Genomic DNA, 22,618 nt, shown 5'->3' on the forward strand with positions numbered 1-22,618 from the left:
GTAGGTTGTAGATACTATATTATATAGTTTATAATGTATAGGTATACCAGCTAGATTATGTTCACAATCGGTGTATGTATATAGTATAAAAAATATCAATATTTCGAGTTATTAAAATCTTATTTCTGTAGAATAAACTCGATTTAAAGTTATCAATAAGTACCAGTTAGATACGTATATTATATATACATTTAATACGCGTTTCACAACTAATTTCCACACCAGAGGATTCGTAGACGCTTTAAAAACGTAAAAAATTAACGGACGCAATAAATTGCAAAGCGCATATAATGCACACAGTCGCTCGAATACGTTTTTATATATTTTTGCTAAGTTAAAATCGTTTTATAAATGGATACTTTTTCACGATTGTTTGCCGACTAAAAATCGTATTTTTACGCATCAAATATTATACGATGGCGATGGCGAATGAAATAAAATTCTTAATTCGATCAAGGGCGGATATAGACGCGCAGGAAACGTGTACCAGGTGTTACTCAGAATATACGTCGTGGACGAAAAACTCGGAGGATTAAAAACTGGGCGGTGAAACGTATATATACACCCGGTCGTCGTTTTTGCATAATTCATTATAAAGTTTTTAGCGCTCAACTTTGCACGACGATAATCGCAGTCAAAATTTTATTCGAGCGTTTACCCCCTTTTGGCTGGAAGGGTGGGTAGATGTACTCGCGATCTGTATTATATAGGCGTAACGACAGAAGAATAGTAATAATAAAAAAAGACAGACAAGAAAAACGCAGTAGGTGCATTTTACAGTATATTTACATATTATATACACGCGTGTATTCGTAATATCAGAATAAATCATTTGGCGACAGTAGTGGCTTCGACGAGATATTGTGGCGCAGCAGCTATATAGCCGTATTATAGTATATATATAGCAGCGTGTATTTAGTGTAGACTTTGAGGGTGACCCCCCGACGATTTATGGGCATCGAAAGATTTTTATCGTCAACCAGCCAATTAAATTTTGGGGGACTGACAAGAGTCGGCGGAGGAGTGTATTTTGTACATACATATATATTATATATATATATACACGCGCTTTGACCATCGTCCACTGCCATTAGCACTGCAGCGAATTCCCTGCGCATGTGACTCTGCATGTCTCTCTCACACTCCGCAAGCACACACACACAACCCTCTCTTTTCCTCGATCTCTATCATTATATTATTCATTTCTCTCCGGCACGGATGTCTCAACCATTGTATCTGCGTGAATATTCATTGTGCTCCGGGGCATAAATTAACCGTTGCGGATGTGCGGCAATAATTGCTGCCGATCGTGGCTTTTCCCGCGCGTACACCAAATGGGACGGACTAGCTGCTATGCAATGTGCAGCCGAGTTGCTGCAGAGGTCGCGCGGTGGAGGTTACGGAAGATTGATCGCAAGTTGTATAGTGTCGATTTTGGCAAACCAACCGGGTATACTACTATACTATTGGTCCTATATAATATAGGAACTATACTAGCTACGACTGCTGCTACTACTACTACTACTACGACGACGATGACTATAATACGGGATGATGGCTCCGGGCCAAAAAAATAAAACGCCTAAAATCATCTATATCCGACGAATATGTTCACTAATGGAATTATATTGATTTTGCACTCCCACCCAACTCCTATGAGATAACAAATTTCCAAACTGTTATCTATTTTATTGAAAGACGTTTTAAATTATAATTTCAAAATACTTATATTGGTAAACCTTTTTTAATAACGTGTTTTATACATTTTTCTAAGTATTTATATTGTGTCAATCTTCATTCTTCGATGTGCGATCCTAAAACCAAACAATGGATATAATAAAAAAAATAATCAATTTCTATACGCTTAACACAGAGCTGAGTTTATATTTCTATGTTCGCAACTATTTTATTTTTATTTTTTTTATTGAAAGTGAAGTTTTTTTACAATATTGTTTACATACCAAGTTATTTTATCTATATACTTATACAGACAACGCGCATATAATATAATACTAAATATTGTACATGCAACACTATACTAGATAAGGGGCTCGTTTAGATATAGGGGACTTTTTGTTTTAATCGATGAACATCATGTATATGGTAGTGGTGAGTATAGTGGTGATGGTTGGTGGTGGTGTCGCTCCCGGTACGACACGAAATTATTAATATATTATCTATCATATATATCGTTATAATTATTAATATTATTTTTTTGTTTTCAAATGATTTTTCCCCGCCACAATGGGTGGTCATTTAAAAACAATTTGCTCGTAGATACGATATATAATAATGTATAGGTGTTCCCCGGAGACGCGGTCGTCGCGCTGCCATTATATATTGCTATATGCTCGCGAGGCCCCTGGGATGATGATGATGCCGCTGCAGCGGAGGAGAGAAAGGGTGCACAAGACAAATGACCCCGAGGGTTTTCGAGGCACGCACACAAACACACACTCGCACGCATGTATACGTATAGTCGAATTTGAATTGAAACAATAGCTGAGCACTAATTCAAAACTGGTTAGGGTCGCGCGCGGGGTGGTAACAAGTAGACGGGTCGCATTATTGCGGTTGCTTGTATATATACCGGCAGTATTGTACACAAGTATATATATATGTGTGTGTGTATATGCGTCGGTCGGCACGGCGAAAGGGGTGTTGGTGGCGTCAATTCCGGCTCGCTCGCTATGTGTTAAATGCACCGCAAACAATGTGCCTGCGGGCCACGTGACAGTTGGCAGAGGACTGAGGAGATTTTATTCTCAAGTGTATGACTGCCGGTCGTGAGCTACAACTATAATACATATATCAGGAGTGCATAATAATAATAATAGTACATATATATTTTATATATATACTATATAACAAATGGTTCTTGTAAGTTGTCGCGGTCTATTGTGTTTGCAAGTGTACACCACGACGACGACGGACATCGGGTGGTTGATTATTAATTCCGAAAGAGTAAGTGATCATTGGTGGTGTTAACTGTATGTCTGTATATATTGTGTTCCGGAGGCACATTAGTATAAAAAAATTGCAAAATCAAAACACTATTTCTCCAGCGGAAATGACACTGACAAAGTGAAAAACATGAATATATGAATGTAATATTATTAAAACAGTGGCGCAACTAGTCCAACGATCTTGGTGGGGTAGGGCTGAAGCTCTTCCGTACATCTTCCTGAACAGTAATCCGATGGAGCTTTTCCCTACAAATTAATTGTATGTTTTTACTGTACAAAATAATTAGGTACTATTATATATATATATATATATATATATATATATACTGTAGTTCCATTTTTCTTTAATAATATTACAAATGCAACTGTTCAAAAGGCATGTTAAGTTTTCCTCGCGAATACGCGTCGTCTGTACGTAATATCATTTATTCAGTTTTAAATATATACATATATATATGAGATGGATACATAAAATTTTGTTTTAACTTTGATCTATGAGCAATTTGGGATGGCTAAGCCCCAGCATCCTATAGCTGCTAGTTGCGTTTATGCTGCAGTCACAGTGACGATGAATTTTCGTATTGTCAAAATTATATTAATATATTATTCTAGAATACATCAATTGGTGCGACTTATCGGTGCTTATTGATAATCGGCTGTATAATATTATATTTGAGTTCGGATGACTGCAGTCTAACCGTATACGCGAGAGCGCACTTGTAAAAACCTATATATATATATATTATATACATATATAGGGGCGTATAATATAATGCAACCCGCCGCGTTTTAGTGCCGTTTACGCGCCGAAGAAGCAGGCGCCTGTTTAAAACGCATTTACCACCGAACCCTCTTGAGAATAGCTGTTTTTGAACGCGCGCAGGGGTGAGATCGACTCCGCCGAGAGCCTTTTCTGCTCTGACCCCCGTTCGAGTGCTAATGGCTCGGCGATCACTCCTCCGCCGTATACGTGCGTGGGACGAGGAAGGACCCGACGAGAAGTTGACCGAGAGTTGAATTATTATAATATCGGGTCAGGTACCGCGCGAGAATCTCCGACAACCATACGACCGTCGCGGTTTTCGACCCGACAAACAAACTCGAAAACCATCGATCATTCGCTGCCGGTCGTTTGTTCAAATATTTAAATATTTTGTCGGATACCTATCTACTTAATATTATACGTATTGGGAGAGCGGCGGCGGCCCAAAAGTCCATTCGCTCCGAACTTCTTTATTCCTGCGGCGTAAGCCGATGACGATCGTTATCGTCGCGGTTTAATCCACGCCAAACTTTTTCGTCGTATATATTATATTACACGCGATACGCGTGCACGTATATATGTATATAAAAAATACAAATGACAAATGTCTTTGTTTTTCTTTTCCTCAAGGTTTTTCCCTGTTTCACCTATATCCAAGCACACACACACACTCACACACACACACACTATTGTATATAACGGCGATGTAAATTATGTGTTTATGGGCATCGGAAATGTGTGTTTAGAAGTCTTTTATATAAACACCGTAATATACGCGTTGGCCGTTATAGTTAAATCGGCTGGAAAAACTAAACTCGCCGAATCTGCAGACGCGCGCACAGCTCGGATCGGGCTTTCACGTTTTTATGGCTGAAATAAATATATGTTACGACTATACTGCTGCAGCTTTCAAGCCCCCTAACCGGACAGTATATCTTATCTCGCTGCAGTCATGGTAGGTATAGTCTTTGCTGGCAAAACGATTCTTTCTTTTTATTTTCGTGTGTGGGAACATGCCCATTCTATAACCTATTCGCCTTTGAGCGAACCCGATACGTAGTTACCGATAGTATATAGGGTGATTCACCAAGCACACACTCAACCCCCCCCCCCTTTTTTACTGGATTATGCTGCAATTATTCAGAATCATATACGATGTATTGAATTTGTAAATATATACCTACTCGAAGACCATATTTTTAAATTCATGAGATTTTTTTTACCGCTTAAAGAGTGTTCTAATAAGGATATATAAATTATTGTCTTCCAAACGAAAACCTGTTCTACAGCCTACAGGAAATTAGCGTAGGATTTTTCAGAAAATGCTGGCGTGTCGAAATCAAATTTCGCACAAGTCGTTTTTTAAATGATGTTTAACTTATTTGAGTACTAAGAATCATTAGGCCCATTATAATAGGAGTTATGGAGATTTGAAATTTTTATTAATTGTTATTTTATTAATATATTGGCATTTAAAATTTGAAAATCGGTTGAATTAAAATAAATATTGCATCTATTTCATGTTTTTGTAAAACTACTTTCAAGAAGTATTATATACTTAGTAGTTAATATAAACATTTTAAAACTGAAAAATTACTCGTTTGAATTTTGAACTATTTTTCCACTAAATAATTTTCAGAAGGTTACCATTTGAAAACAATAGTTTATATCACCATACTTCTTATTATAATGGTACAAAAAATAATTATGGTCTATAAATATACGAAGTATTTAAAAAATTACCGAAATCAGAATTTGAATAAATTCATTATTAAAAGACAACATTATGTGGGTCGGACACTGCTTTATGCTTATAATAATAATATAATATATTTTATTCGTTTTGTTTTACAGCAGTCGATGGTCATTGGTCGGCGTGGTCTCCGTGGTCGCCATGCGGTCCGGATTGTCGTCATCATCGGACCAGGACTTGCACGTCCCCGAGCCCCTCAAACGGTGGACGATACTGCGTAGGTCGCGATGCGTTGACCGGAAACTGTTCAGGAGGATCTTGTATCGGTAATGATAAGCTTATAACTTAAAGTGTATTTATTTTTCTCATAACTTTATCATAGGTTTTCGCTATCTTATGTAATCGCATATTGTCACGCGCGCGTTCATTCCATTCCATTAATATCAATATTTAATAAACTTTTATAATATTCCGTTATGAAAAATTATTTACCCACTTTTATAGTATACGTTTCTTAGTATATAAATAAATGTATTTCATTTGCATATACATTCACCTACACCAACTGAGCATTATTATTTTCTTTTTTCTTATAGATATAAATTATATAATGTATAATATTTGTTTATATTTTGCGAATGGGAGTTGCACACAGGCACTATTAAAAATAATATTACTGCTTGGGTATACATACTAATAAAAATGCGAATTTTACGACAGAAAATATTATCCGTTATACTGAATAAAATAAAACATTTATTATTTTTATTATACTTGTTTCAGGTGGCAGAGATGACCCTGTGAATTATGATGATGAGCAATTCACCGAGGAAGGTACGTGTTTTTCGTTACACGATACTTATATATTATATTATAGTTTTTATAGTCCGGCTGTATTCGTGATGTTATGGCGAAAATGTGTATTGATTGTTATGGCCTTTAGGGCTGATAGAACGAACTACTACAATATACAAGACATAAATTTCGAGATGCTTATAAAAAATAACAATTTTTTTTAATTCAAGATACTTCTTACCGCATTCCGCTCAAATTGACGTTAATGTTCATGTTAAGCATTTAAAATATTTTTTGAGTGTTTATATTATACCGTTATGAGAACATTTCATAAAAAGTTTAACGCGATATCAAAAAATAAACATAGTATAGGTAAATGTATTTAAAAACTTTGAAAAGGTATAATGTTGTTTGCGTAAATAAAGTAAAGTACCTATAGATTTTGTAAGTTAATAATATAGGCGATTATTATGGTTGGTATTTAATTTAATTATTTACCTTTACAGCTGTAACAGTCATACTTATATACCTACCTAACATATTTTACCTAGTTAACATTATTTTTAAGGTTATATATTTTAAGGTTTAATATTATGAATATTACTGAATTCAAATTGGCGATTTTATCATACATTACGTTACAAAAAAAAAAAAAAAAAAAATGTGTTCACATTTTATAAATATAATTACACCTGGTCATAAATATTATTATAATAATATGAAAACATTTATTTTAGTTATAAATCGTAAGATTCGTGTAAAGTTGCGCTGCTGCTTTATGCAGGAAAGCCTTAATATTATATACTTTCTATAGTCTATATATTAGTTGTCGCCAGAAAGTTTGGCAGTTTTTATGATTGGGTTGAGAGGGAGAGGGTAAAACAGATTGAATCTTTCGCGTATTGCTGTGCAGGATATACGGAGAAATTCAATTATATCAACAGGAAATTAAAATCACCCTATGTTAAAAAAAGGAGGGAAATAGCAAAACGATATGACCGTTTTAATTTCGTTTAAAAACATTGGCCATCCGTTACGAGAAAAATATTTACCTAATTTATGTATAAACACGCGATTTTCGATTTTTCTCTTTTTTTCACGCTTCTTTTGATGACTTCGATATTTAAATATAGACTTAAAACACTTATCTTGTACTGAAACTCGATTTGAGTATTGCGTGCCTAATTGAGTTTTTAAAAGAGACGAATTTTCATGACGATAAAGTTGTGAATTAATAAAAAAAAACCGAAAGAACTTCCTGAAACGAGTGCGCATCGTTGTATGATGTAATTCCAATAACAAACGGTTGTTGGATATTGTTCGTTGGTAAAACAACGATTAGTCGTCGGGCTCTACAGGACAACGCAAATGGTTGTTCTTTCACGGCCATCCGGAAATTACTGCAAGAGAAAACTTCTGTGACAGGAAATCCATTTCCACGCGTATATTATATTCGCTTTTGGTTTTCGTGTTTTTCGACGGATTTTCAGGCATAGTTCGTTTTTGTTTTTTTCTCGCGCGCGCGTAAAAGCTCCAGATATTGTTTGAAGAACCCCAAGGCTTTATTGATGGGGGTATACAGCAAAAGCCCTCTTCATGTGCGATCCTCTGTTTAATAGTTTTGAATGGACAGGACCCCTATATCACTCGCAAATGTGTCATATTATATGCTATAAAATACGAAGTATTAAATCATCTTTAGGGTATGACGACGGATGCGTCGGAATGCTTCTGCACTGCTGGATGGTGTGGTGGTATCGTTACTTGTAGTGGGGAGACGGAAGGGCTGTGAATATTGTAGGAATATTTAGGATCTAGCAATACTCGGGGCGGACGACATGGTTTCCGGTGATGTGACGTACGGACAAATTGTCATCGTAACGACCCTGACATGTAACTTCCAACCCTTGGCTTGTTCCGAACAAAAGAATTCCATATATATATACACGAGGGATGATGAAGCGACACCGGAAGGAACAAGTTTATTCGCACAGGGGAAAGAATCGTAACTAAAATAATTGCTGTGCCCCGGTTTATCGTCTTGGGGTGTAGTGTAAATCACAATAACGTTGACGACAACAATATATCCAATGAAAACATTAGTCATGCGGTCCGTTTTAACTAGATACTTGTACTTATATACTTATACTACGATCTTGTTAATTTAGTGTTCAATTTTTTTTAACGTTTTTTTTAGAAATTTGTCAGTAAAAATATAAATTATAAAAAAATATAATTTATTGCCATTGATATTTAATAAATATTAAGTCAACTAAAAAATTTCAAATAAAATATACACTTGACATAACTACTCACAAAACTAACAATGATATTATTATATAAGCGAATTTATTTCATTTAAGCTTTAAGTATAAATCATCAATTGCTCAGCGTCTATAAATCGTACTTATATGGTTTTGGAGAATGATGTATTTATATTGTATGGTGGTATTTATTAACAATACTATACGATCCCTTTTGTTTAATATTGTGATCGCTTAGGGAGTTTCATAAAGAATAAAATAATCCCGAACACAGCGGTAGTTAATGAAGAAAACATAACTTCTAATTAAATTAGATTGAAAAATAAAATAACTGAAAAAATAACATTTTATTAAAATCTAAACACATTATTAATTAAAATATCATTTAAAATTAATACAACTTTAAATTATGTTCTATTTATATTATACGATATGCTTATACAATTCTATAATCATTCGAAAACCCATTTTCATTTTGATTAAAGATTAATTAAAGCAATTTAATGGTACCCCTTCATCGCTATCAAATATTTTTAAATACATATCTAAACGCTTAATTTAATTTAATAGGTACTATGCTATTAAGTATTCTATGGGAATATATTATATAAATATATCTTAATACCTTGAAAAAATTATATGGATTGCAGTAAATTTTTCGTAATACCTACTGAATTATCTACATATTGTTATATATTATATACGATAGTGATGGGTCGAAATCTGATTTTTTAAATCGAACTGAACTTAAAAATTTTTTTCGAACCCGAACCAAACCTTTATGTTTTCTACCAAACCTAGAATCAGTTTAAGTCGAACTCGAACTCAACATATTTATTATTCATTTTCAAAAAATATATATTATCATTAATTAATAATTATTTCTAAATAATCACTATCAATTTTTATTTCTTTTTAGGTAATAACTTTTGAATTATACAAATATTTGAAATATTTGGTCTTTGAAATTATAGTAGCTATTATAAGTCGATTTTCAAATCAAACAATAAAATATGCTTGTAGTGAATTATTTTTCATACAAAGTTCAAATTTTGAACCGAATCGAACCCTTGATGTTCGGTTCGGTTCAAAATTCGAACAGTTCGACCCATCACTAATAATATACCTACTAACACATGTAATATGATTATTGGACCGCGATTTCGATTACATCGGTTTCCCATCAAAGACCCAATGAATCAAAAGACTCGCATTGAAACTGACACGGAACGATAGGGAATCTACCGTCGGGCATTTCTTAATACTTATAATGAAATAGTTCCGTTGAATCGCAGAAGAATTACTCCGGGATCTATATATTGGGTCTTTCATGTACACAAGACAATCCGTGAAAAGGATACCACCACCACCGGTGGACCGACCCTCCTACCACCGTCGACGATATCATTCCTTTTAACATCGGATTTTCTCCGGTTGATTGGCCGACTGATATATAATTGAACGCCAGTGGTGTTCTTTGACTTCTGACAGTTGGAGCTTTTATCTCGCCAAAAAGTTCGACGTCTTTTTGCCCACACACATATGACGCGAGTCTTAATTAAACTTTAAACCGTCTGTAGCACACTCGATTCCAAACATTCTGCAGCAGATTCCTGAGAGTCGTGCAATGCGATGGGTCAAATATTTCAGTTTATATTTGAACTTGCCGCTGGACATTGATGAAGTTTTTGCGACCTTATCCGCATGCAGGCATGATACTACTGCCCGCACATACACGGGCCCGCGAAAGTTTCAATACCATATAATATGATGTGGCTTACGATTTCACTGGAAATAAAACACTGGCTTAAATGAAAAAATCGATTAAACCTCGGCCGGCATATTAAAACCGTTTGCCACCGCTGCAGCAGTTCTCGACACCTTATAGACTAATCCTGCGTTTGTTGATAGCCAACTACTACGTAATACCTATCTAGCCCAAACTTAATTGGTCTCGCAAACTATTTTTGTGTGAGATGTCGCGTGGAGGTATATAGTTTAACGCGTTTTTCGTTTATAATGTAATGCTCCAATTTGCCTTCACGTGTAATATCAGTTTTTAGGACATTGAAAAGAACATTTATAATTTTATTGGCGCATAACAACATTTTAAAACAGTCTGACATCATAAACTTGTTTATACACAATCATGCGTGTACGGGGATTAATAAAATTCCAAAAATATATCTACCGTGCTGGTGTTTCGATGAATTTATTAATGTCATCAGCAAAAACATCCGCTTATATCCTTGCATTTTTAATCCCGAAGGGCTTGTCGATGTAATCGGCTACGGAGTCCTGTCTTGCACTCCTGCCTAAAATATAAGTAAAAGTCACTGAGAAAATGATTCTTTAGACCTCCGTTTTATGTGTTTCTATATGATATTATTTACTATATTTTTAACATAAAAATAAATGTAACGATATAGAAGGTGATTGCCTGCATTTTAATAGATGAAAATAATACGATTATAATATATATTACCTTCAAATCATTTCCATATCATATCGTTTTTCAACTTCTGCCCATCATTTTTAATCCAATCACATTATAATTTATTTTAGATAGCAAACTCGTTTATAATACTACCTCTTTCTATGATCTCGTGATGTTATTTTTTTCAAATGTCTCATTATATTAAAACCACATTTTAACTGAGGTAATTTTGGAATTAAACCATCCAACTTGATCAATAAAAATATTACTGAATGAATTTATTTAAAAAATATATTAGATTTTAATTATTAATGACTGTCCTATTTAGAAACTAATCACCAACATAACCGCTACGACTTGCACGAAAGCTATATATAGTATTTAAATTAAATTATTTATATGAAAATAAATAAGTATAATATACTTCTATAATAACCATTTATTATTAATTTTTAATTTTTTTAATTATTGCTTTACAAACAATAAATTAAAACGTGTTCACGTGCTACACGCTTAGCACGTAATATGTGTATATTATAAATTATGTTTTTGTTATGTCATAATAAATATGTAATTCGAAATGCCTTCTTATTGCAGCAGGCGTATTTAAAACTCAATTCTTCCTATACGTTACGAATAAAAACCCTGGTTTTTTTATCGAAATATCGGTCTGTCATATTATCTCTTGGCCGTACGATAAATTATTATCGTTAATTAATCGTCGAAGGTTTTCTCTTGCGGGCCCGTTGCATACCGATCGAAAGATTATAATATATATATATACCTATGGATCTTATAATATTATATTATAGTACCTATATACGCGTGCTGTACGTTCTATAAAAGTTACCGAATTTATTTACGCACGCAGTAAATTTTTTTTTTTGCATCACATATCGTGTTTCAAACTGGAATTAAGTGAGACAAAAAACGCAGTAATCAGCGATCGAGTTTTAATGAAAATTCGGGGATCGCACACCGTGGTGGCGCAGACGTGTTAACGACCGCGAGTGGGCGATTTGAAAGTGTAGTAAACATTTTGATTTTCGTTCACGCGTGCGCCGCGATAGCAATAACAACTACGATGACGTCCCGGGCCAGAAAACAATAATATATTGTTATGTGTATAAAAATCAGTGAAAACGTATAAGCGGAGTGTGTACCTATGTATATGCGGTCGATTCGTGTCAGAGGCCAGTTATAGGACCGATAAAATCAATTCACGCGAACGTAAAACTGGTCGCTGACAAAGTTTTTTGATAAACCGTCTTGGGACACGAGAGAAACCCGGCACGACGATGTTTTTATTGGCCTTTCATCGATTTTATTGGATATATATATTTGTTGCGCGGCGTAATGTCGGTTCGGAAATAAGAAATTATTCCTACGCCTTTAAGTATTGTTGTTTTATACCACCAACACCGACAACACTTACCCTTTCTCCTTTCTACTACATTATGTACGTACACAAATATAACACTATACTATCGCGTATATATTGGTGCACAATACCTCGCACGCGATCAATCGCTAGTTTTGATTCGAGTCGCGTATCACTACTTCAGTTAGAATATTATTAAAAAATTACAAAACCCAAAACTTTTTCAATCGTTATTATAAATTATAATTAATAGAACGGATTACTATGTTAGGCGACGAATGTTTGGTTAGTTTTGACTTCTCACAAAGTCACAATATATTTAATTATATATTGTTATAAACCACAAGCCGCTAACTACACAATTCGCGTAAAACTTAAAGTTATTTATACCAAATTTCAAGTTACAAAATAGTAAATCCATGATTTTATTAATTAAATGTCAGAAAACTTGCAAATGTATAATGTACAACGTTATGTGTATAAAATACCTGCAGTTTAGGTACCTATATATATTATAAACCAGATCAAAAAAAAAGTCACATTCCAAGAAATCTTGTCTTATTTGTCATCCATGAATATTCAACGATCGATAAACATCAAATAGTTAACAAAATCATAAAATTACGATTTATTTTAATTCGTTGGTGTGATGAGTGTTACTGCTGTATGACTTCTCTACTAATATCTTTAGGTATTTGTATAATATATTACGCACATATCATGCTTATTGTAAATACTATTGCAGATTGTTTATTATATTCAAATAAATATTTATTTATTTTTTAAACAATTTTAATAACACTAATATAATATAATGCGAAACGTGTAATGCCTACCTACCTTTATAATTAATGCATGTTGTTGTTTCATTTGTTTTAGCTGCTACCAAATCGGTAGTGGAGACTGATATGGCACTGTACGTGGCACTCATAGCCGCCTCTGTACTGCTGGCTGGCATGGTCCTGTTGTTCCGGCTGTACAAGAACAAAGGCCGAGATCACAGCATGTACAACATGGCCAACTCGGGTACGTTTCTCATTAGAACACAATATCATACTTATTATTAAAATACAATGTATACTATGATACAAATAATACAATATTATTATCGCATAATCATGACAATATGTGTGCATAATATACAAAGCGTGTAAGGTGTACCTAGCTATGTGGTGTACGCATAGTCCTTGAACTCGGCCGAAATATATCATGATAAGTCGAAAGATTGATTAAATACGAACAACGTTTTAGGCATACTTTTTTACATTTGATGATCATAAAATATATCCGGCTTTCGTCTTTTCAATCTACGTCGCGATCTCTGTGTAACTTTATACGCATTGCAAGTAACGAGTTAAACAAAAAAAACCATCATTCGTACGATTGCAGATCCACCCGCGCAACAATATTATTTAAAGACACGATTATTATCATCAAGGAAGTGGGGGATAAAAGTGGCAAAACGGATATCGTTTCGATTAGGTATTTTTTTTTTTTGGGGGGGGTTTTTTCCGGCCTTTAAGACCATCCCGCAAAACAAATTTCCCTCCAATTTATTCTATCCTCCTCTAATCTTCGATTAGGTATTATTGTTTTTTTTTTCTATCGACTGACGACTATTATAATGAACTCATCGGAAAACCGGAATGATATGTATTATAACATAACTCGGGAAACTCTCGGGTATACACTATATATATAAGCCCTACGTAGTGGGTAAATACTGCCACTGCAATAACAGCAAATGAGACTTCAATTAAATGTTAATCGGCATTATTTTAACGCTAACAAGCGACCTGTGTTCTTAAAGACTGTATCCCCCCCCCCACGACTGTATAATATATAGTTTCCTTAATTGTATTATTTTTATAATTTCGACAACGGTGACATCGTGTGTGCTGCGCAGCGGCATACGTATTGTAATAAACTATATTGCAAACAAAAGGCGTTTGTAAACAGTCACGAGAACAATTAATTACGCGCATGCACAAGTTTATCTTTTTAACTCGCATAGTTGCGATGTCCTATACTCGTATTAACGTTATATCAAATTCATCGTTTTCGTACAGATTTCCAACCGGAATTCTTCCCGGACCAAGAGAAAAAGACTTACTCTCTGGAGTGCCATTCGCGGAACGGCGGCTGTAACCATTTCCAGCACACGCAACCAGACCTGACCAGAACCGTGGTAGTGGTTCCGTCGTGCTACGAGTATCCGTTCACCAACGACCAGAACGCGTACAGCTTGACCAGGTCTTGTTCAGAACACCATTATGACGTACCCCATCACAATGGCGGCGGCGGTGGTAATTCGACGGTTACCACGGCCATCATGGCACCGCCGGTCCCTTCCGTGGCCCCAGATAGTCCGAACGCGCTCACGTCTAGTCCCGAGTCTAGTCACAGCTTGACCAGCTACACTTGTTCGAGTGAGTAAAGCTATCCAAATATAGATGGTCGTCGGTGGTGCAGACTTGACGGAAAATTAAAAATTCTTCGTTTTAATAACATTAATATTGTATTGACAGGCAAGTCTCAGTCGGACTCTAGTGGCGTGGCGTGCCATTGCAAGGACTATTTGTGGATGAAAGAGACTTCCGTGACGTCGACGGGTTGCCGTTTGGAGTGTAAAGAGTACGGATTGTCGCTGACCATTCCCGAAGGCGCCGTCGTCAAGTCTCAAAAGGAACCCGTACTGTTTGCCTTGTTACAGGACGAATACAATCCGATTCTCTCCGGTAACTATCCACATATTTATAATTTTTAGTCATGTTTTAGACTGAGGTGATGTCATATGCGGCATTTTGTTCATAATATACCTAAATAATTCTATTAATCCTTGTAAGATCGTATAGCTGTTACATACGTCAATTATTAAAAGCAATAGGATTAGATTTTTGTGGTTTTCGATTTTTTTTTTTTAAATTTAATAAATTTTCTAGATGGACAAACGCAGTTAAGTCCGGCGGTGATGTGTGGCCCTAACGGAAAGAGCTTCAAGAAACCAGTGATCGTTGGAATGCGACACTGTGCCAGTCTGATGCAAGGGCCTTGGGTGATTTCGGTGCTGAGTTGTGACATGCCTCTGGGCACGAAACCCAAATGGAAGGTAATGCCTAACTTGACATATCAAACGATCGTACCTATATAATTCACAATCGACATTACTATAGATAATTCAAAAATTATTTTTTACGATTAAATGAATAAATGTGTCTAATAATCAATTTTGTGTTTAACAGAAAATTTTGACGTTGGGAGAGGAAACGATCAACACATCGGTGTTTGTGCAAATGGATGCGGAACACGTGTATTTGATGAGCGAAACGCTGTCAAAGTTTGTTTTGGTCGGCGAACCGGACGCTACGGTGGTCAGCAGTCCGCCCGCAAAGACGCTTAAAGTGGCTCTGTTTGGATCGCTTAACCGGAAGTTCAAGTACGACATCCGGGTTCATATAGTCGATGACAACGGCGTGGCTTTAGAGGTGCGTTCACGGGCACGCGGTGTGCATACGTCTTTCGGACTGTCTTGAATAATATAAATTTTAACGAACAATATCGGTGTTTGTGCAGAGACTGAAACACCAAGAACGCAGCGTCAGTGGAGGCGTGATGCTGGACAAGCCCAAATCTATGTGCTTTCAAGAGGGTGGTGGCAACCTGGTGATCACCATGGATGACATTGGCACCAATTGGAGAAGTAAACCCCAAGACAATTACAAGGTCAGTAGAAGACTGTATATTACAATATAATAGTTTTTGAATGTTCGTATAGTTTCGTATGAGTCTCAGCAACGTATATTAAATCATGAATGCGTTTAAAATTTAAAACCGCCAGAATTTTCGGGGTAGGAGAGGGAAAATTATTTCTTACATCGTTTCGAATTTTATCATTCTGATCAAGACTTTATGCCTGTATTTATACTCGCGATCTGTAGCGGTTATCTGCCCTAACCAATAAAATCCTTTTTCCGTCCATAGGAGATCCCGTTCCAGACGCTGTGGAACTCGAGCGGGTTGGCTGTATTCTCGTTAGAGCCATACGAGCAACAGTATCCGGACTCGTGGGTGAACGTTTCCTGTCGGGTGTGCGTGTCGCAGACGGCGGCCACCGGGTCGCTGCGCAACGTCAAGCATACGTTCAAGGTGAATCAGGACCCGAACAGCCTGTCGTCCGTTGGCCACCAACCCAGACAACCGAGGACAGTGACCAGCACCACGGGTAGCGGGTCAAGCGTCACGTCGTGTGATCCAACGCCATTTCGGTAAGTCTAATACATGCATGATAGACATATATCGTTTCTATAACACATACACACAGTTCTGCCTTGGGGATAGGAGAGGTAAATGGGCCAATTTACTCGGGCTGCTAAATTCTAAAGATGAAATATAATAAAAAAATTTCTACTTTTCCAATTTCCAATTATTTTTTGGAAGACTTAATGATTGTTGAAAAACATAATTTTGTACTTATTTATAGTCCATATATGGACATATATGGACATATATATAGACACAAATTATGATTGCAATCACAATATAATTCAAAACTGAGCTAAATGCACGTACCTATCTATCTTGGAAAAACCATAGCACTTAGACTCAATTCTATTTAAAAAAAATAATACACATATAAGCAATAATACACAACGCATTTTTCGCATTTCTCTTTATTATAAATGAAAACGTTTATTAAATTTGATATTTACAATCATTAAAAATATTTTATCCTAACTTACTTATAGTAATTATTTTAATACACTCGTCCCTCGGTAGAGACAACATGAGAGTGTTCACGAGTCCGATTAACTGAAAAACAGACAATTTCGTTTGATGTAAAAAGTTTCTTTTAATATTTTAGTAGGTACCCTGCAGTTTTTATATTTTTAATATGAATGGGTAAGCGGTCGGTGCTGTAGTGGCATCATGGAATATAGTCGAAGGGAAAATTAATTTTTTTCTTTGACGAGTAAAAGCGCAAACATATAATATTCGTTAACACGGCACTACGTACAGGCGACACATTGTTATTTGCCTATTATAATATTATATGCGATGACATAATCCCTCCCACAACCACTGTCACCTGATTTCGATTTTTTTCCTTTTTATTTCTTCCCCGTACGTATAGTATAATAATATGTGTTGTATGTGACGTATAGAAATTAAAAATATTTTTTTAATCTTTCGGTTGTTTGTTCAGATTCAGTAAAGTCTTACGTAAGCAACTCTGTCAATGTTTAGATCCACCAAATTCTAGGAGCAACGATTGGAGGATGTTGGCCCAACGACTCAACATGGACAGGTGAGCATCCGTCACAATAATTTACACTATTAACATGACTTAAACGTAGGTATTATCGTATCGCGTTCGACGACGAACAACATTTAAAATATAATATTATGTGATTCAGACTGACCGATATTCTTTGTGAACATTTATTTACTTTTTTAACGTACTATCACAATTATTTAACATAACGTTATTTTATTTTATTTTAATAATATATATAATACGGTGTATTTCATTAAGTACGGTAGATTTAGATGATATCGATATTATTATTGTGCTGGCACGTCGAACGTGTGCCTGCGTGCCTTGCTTTTCATTATTAAATTTATGTCTTTCACTTGATTAATAAAAAAAAAAATAAATAAATACCGCGTGTCGGCTAACGGCTTAAAATTATTTTCATCGACACCGCTCTCCGCTATGTGTATAACCACCGATTAAAAATTATTATTGTTGACTTGAAAATATTTATTATAGAACACGTAATTTTTGTCTCGCGCTTCGCGACCGTCTCTTATTTGAATCGGACCAAGTAGTGTATAAAATATGTACCTGCAATATTATTAAATGTACTTTAGATATAATATATAATATAATATTATTGGTCGGCGGCTGCACGCGAAGCAGAGCTGCTAGTTAGAAAATTATTTAAACTCGGCCTACGATCGTTGCGAAAAATAGAAATGTTCGTAAAACGATCAAAATATTAGTTTACGAATACAAATTAAAAGTTCGACTCGTCGTCAAACTAGACTTACTCAACTGTTATAATAATACAATGTACCTACTACTACGCTATGAGTTTGGATGCGCCCTCAGGCGTTGAATTTTCAAACTTTTATCATATCATACTTATATTACTTATATGGATAAACTATTACAATTTACTGCAGCAATCGCCGTTTGTTATAGGATTTACGGTTTATATGGACTCAAAAAGGTTCACATAATATATAAAACATTTTTTTTTAAATCCATATTACACTGGTTACCATTGGGTCAATGTGTATTTTTAGGGTATATTCTTATAATTTTATATTCGATTTTTACATTTTCTTAGATATATTTTTTTTCATTATGAATAACAAAATTCTTACAGTTCAAATACAAAAATAAATCACATACACAATAGTACACGTTAAATATAATAAAGTAAATATTCACATTAGTAAATGGTCGAATTAAATTACATTTTCGTTACAATGGATGTGTATATAGGAATAGTTTTTATCCTCGGACCTTTCATCTGTAATAATATTCACTCCATTCGGTTAACGGACTCTCTAACTACATCCTCTGGTCCCAAAGCGAATCCAACAAGCGGCGAATACTGCGGTATAGTTGTGTAGTGTGTTATACTTACTAATACTATTCTTGTGATATCGTCGCGTGGGGGCGAACCATATTTACACAACACTTAATTCCAAGCAACAACAATAAAAATGACCAACCGAAAACTATAAATTACACCTATTATCTATTAGAACGTTATAATATTGTGGCGTATAATATATGCTCACAGGTACATAAACTATTTCGCGGTCAAGCCCAGTCCCACCGACCAGATACTGGACCTGTGGGAGGCCAGGCACAGGGAGCCCACGTCCGTCACGGACCTGTTGAACGTGCTGAGGCTGATGGGCCGCACTGACGCCGCCTCCCTACTGGAACGCGAACTCGGCCCGTGGCTGTGAGCGACCTCTGCAGCGGCAGCGGGCTACGCTCGTCCCGGGCCGCCGACGCCACCGCCACCATTTGCAGTTCCTATGACGAATATTTTTTTATAAAATATCTCCACGCCACGCGATTTAGTTCTATTATTATTAATGTTTTTTTTTTTTTCATATGTTATTGAGAAAGTTTTTTCTTCGAAATTTTACGTGTACATTTTATTCGTGTTTTTGTTTGATCATTATATTTTTCAGATAAATATATTTAAAAAAAAAAAAATATATATATATATATTGATAAATAATAACAATAATATAGATTATTATCATCGACAATCAAAAGGTTATTAATATTATATATTATATTTGTGTACAATATGTGTATATGTATATAATTAATATATTATTGAAACGCGCGTTTTATCGTTATGTAAACGTTTTCTTCTCTCGGTTACTTTTAGTCGTACCTAAATATACCATAATATATTTAATACATATATTATGTAGTATTGTAGTACCTTTTTTTTTTCCGTTTTAATCGACGACGCCGCGGGATCTGCTAGTATTGTAGTACCTATAGAAAACTGCGAAAACTGTTGTTGACTCGTAAGTACATCACACATTGTCAAGACACGCGTTAGGTTTTCACTCAAATATTTATATATTTTTTTTAACAATATTTTACATACTAGGCACCTAGCCTAATATATTACCTAATATTATTATTATAATTTCGAAGAAAATTGGAGTCCCGGATAAAAGACTATTTTTTAGTGATAGATTATCTGTGATAAAATATAAATTGATGAATGAATGTGAAAAGAAAATTTACTCCATTATAAACAATTATTATTACTATAATACGATAACGATTATATTATTAATTATTATTTCTGGCAAATAAAATAAATCTTCATATCCGTTTGTATAAAATAATAATAATAATGCTACTATCTATTATCATATTAATTATTATTACCGTTGAATCATATTATTATATAACCTAGAGTTATATTACCTCTCCCTCCGTCATCGGTTTATTATTTTCTTTCCTATCCTTATAAGGTAATACGCATTTTCGTGGCGCACTAACACATTCTACTATACATATACATATAATATACAATAATGTGTAATTTAACTGATTAGATATATAAATATATAAAACAAAAATGTGCATAACTAAATCTATTTAATATTTTTATATATATAATATGTAATACTTAATTGTCTGTATGTTATATATACATATGTACACGCTCCACCACTTGTGTTTACATGTACATAGAATATATTTATGCATACCTACACGTGTATATTATTATAATATTATACATGCGAAACAAAGACTACTATATTATATTATGTATAATGCATGTGTATTTTAAATTATAATATTATCGCGTTGTAAATTATATTGTGTTTATTATATAATTTGTAAATAATTGTACCGATTATGTATATTTAATAAGTTATATATTATTATTATTACTGTATATTGTTGACGACTTACTAGTTTTCATTTTATATTACTACCTATTATTATTATTATTATTATTATTATTATTATTATTATTATTATTATTATCATCATCATTATTTATTTATTCGATTATTATGATTTATTATGATTGTGACCGTCGTGACCAACGGCGATCGTCATATTATATTAAGAAAAATTAGGTACATCGATTATACGTATATATATATATTATATATGCGTGTATGCGTAGGTATGTCTACAAAAAAAATAATATTATATTTTAATGAAATCGTATAAAAACGAAAAACCGTAGTGTTAACGTGCTGAGCCAATGATTTAGTTGATTTTTATATATATATGTGTATATACCATTGGACTTTTGACAAGAAATAAATATACTGAATATATATATATATATATAAATAAAATGTTTTGTTATAGTGGACAATAATTTAACGAGATTTTTTATTTATTCGTCATTTAAAAATATCATACTGTCTGTCACCAAATTGAATTGTACTCCGTAATCCTTTCACCGTAATGTATCCTTATTTGTCACATATTATACATACGCCGAAAAAATAATACATAAAAAAATGTTTAACTTAGTTATTGTTCATTATGTCGTCGGGTTAATTTTCAACTCTGCTAAACACTTGCTTAGTTGCTTTTGTTACGTCTTATCATTCTTATTATCTCCTTTTATGGTTTTATGTTGTATTTCACTATATATTTATAATAGGTACCTAAGTGTTCAACTGAAAAAAAGAATTACACTATTAATTTAAAACATATTAAATTGTTCCATAATATGTTATACTTATGTCATAATCATAAAATATTTTGATCGATGTGATTTCGTTTTTATCGTTTTCTCAACACGAGTTCGATATATTATATCTTTCTCGTGCAAAGGTCAAAAAAATGCAACTCCAAGTATAATATACCCATTATGTATTAGAAAATAGGTACTAATACTTTATTATAATTATTGTATGGTTTTTGTTGAGCTCCACGTCATTTTTTTTCTCACCCACAAATATAACTGCAACAATAAAATCCAGAGAAATTATTTTATTTTTTTCTCGCAGTATTATTATTTTAAAAATAAATTTCGCACCGTGAGCTGTGTATATTGTGTATATAATTTATAAATGCACGAAATGAGATTCAAATAAATTTTTCATTTTCACGCGTTCAATGTGTTCAATATGTGTTTGTGATGCGAATTGTGATTTGTCGAAAAATAAATAAATTCAAAGCAAGATATCACCGCTACAGCAATTAACCCGTCGTCTATAAACGATTTTTATTTAATTGAATTCTGTTTCATATAATCGTCTGCAGCAGTCGGTGGGATAAATTAATACAAAATATACACTAGCACACACGATTGTGAAAATTGCGAAGAAAACAGAAAAATTTTGGCGAAATTTTCTAACAGCAAAAACAGTATAACATGATAGGGAATCTTTTTTAAAAAATAAATCTAGTTACACAGGGCCACAGGGACGTGTAACAGCCAGACCTGACAAATAAAAAATTAAAAAACTGATACTATAATATAGTTAAACATATAAAAAATATATATTGCAAATTCAGTGAATAATTTAAAATTTTTCATGTTTTAAATTTCTCAAAAAGAATATTTTGGAAAAGTTTCGATAATTTACATCAAAAACATTTTGATGTTTTGAAAATTGTAAAAATAACGCTACCTACTTGACTTAAATAAACGTTATTACCATGAAATTTTTCCCAAAAATGAATTGATTAATTAAGAGTATTATCATATTTGTTTATGCTTTTCATAATTAGTATTATAATCAAATTATCCAGACGAAATTTATGCTTTGGTATATGATTTGGACAT

General features: G+C 33.9%; 1 protein-coding gene across 4 annotated transcripts in view; it reads left to right on the forward strand.

Moving 5' to 3' along the window:
• Positions 1 to 21,196, forward strand: part of unc-5 (netrin receptor unc-5) — a 127,832-nt gene extending 106,636 nt beyond the window's left edge. For 2 of the 4 annotated variants that reach the window (XM_089219145.1, XM_015511572.2), the window contains 11 exons: positions 5,584 to 5,748; positions 6,206 to 6,256; positions 13,179 to 13,325; positions 14,369 to 14,728; positions 14,828 to 15,037; positions 15,242 to 15,408; positions 15,542 to 15,784; positions 15,873 to 16,022; positions 16,281 to 16,564; positions 17,503 to 17,604; positions 19,115 to 21,196. In XM_089219145.1, coding sequence (XP_089075271.1) covers positions 5,584 to 5,748; positions 6,206 to 6,256; positions 13,179 to 13,325; positions 14,369 to 14,728; positions 14,828 to 15,037; positions 15,242 to 15,408; positions 15,542 to 15,784; positions 15,873 to 16,022; positions 16,281 to 16,564; positions 17,503 to 17,604; positions 19,115 to 19,286 — 2,051 coding nt within the window. In that variant the 3' untranslated portion in view covers positions 19,287 to 21,196. The remainder of the gene's footprint in view (positions 1 to 5,583; positions 5,749 to 6,205; positions 6,257 to 13,178; positions 13,326 to 14,368; positions 14,729 to 14,827; positions 15,038 to 15,241; positions 15,409 to 15,541; positions 15,785 to 15,872; positions 16,023 to 16,280; positions 16,565 to 17,502; positions 17,605 to 19,114) is intronic. The other 2 variants (XM_089219146.1, XM_015511574.2) reach the window with 2 other exon arrangements.
• The last annotated feature ends 1,422 nt before the right edge of the window (positions 21,197 to 22,618 follow it).

This window comes from Diuraphis noxia, unplaced genomic scaffold (assembly GCF_037042655.1).
Source record: "Diuraphis noxia isolate RWA-SAM2 unplaced genomic scaffold, SU_Dnox_SAM2 contig0002, whole genome shotgun sequence".
In the NCBI taxonomy this organism is placed as follows: Eukaryota; Metazoa; Arthropoda; class Insecta; order Hemiptera; family Aphididae; genus Diuraphis; species Diuraphis noxia.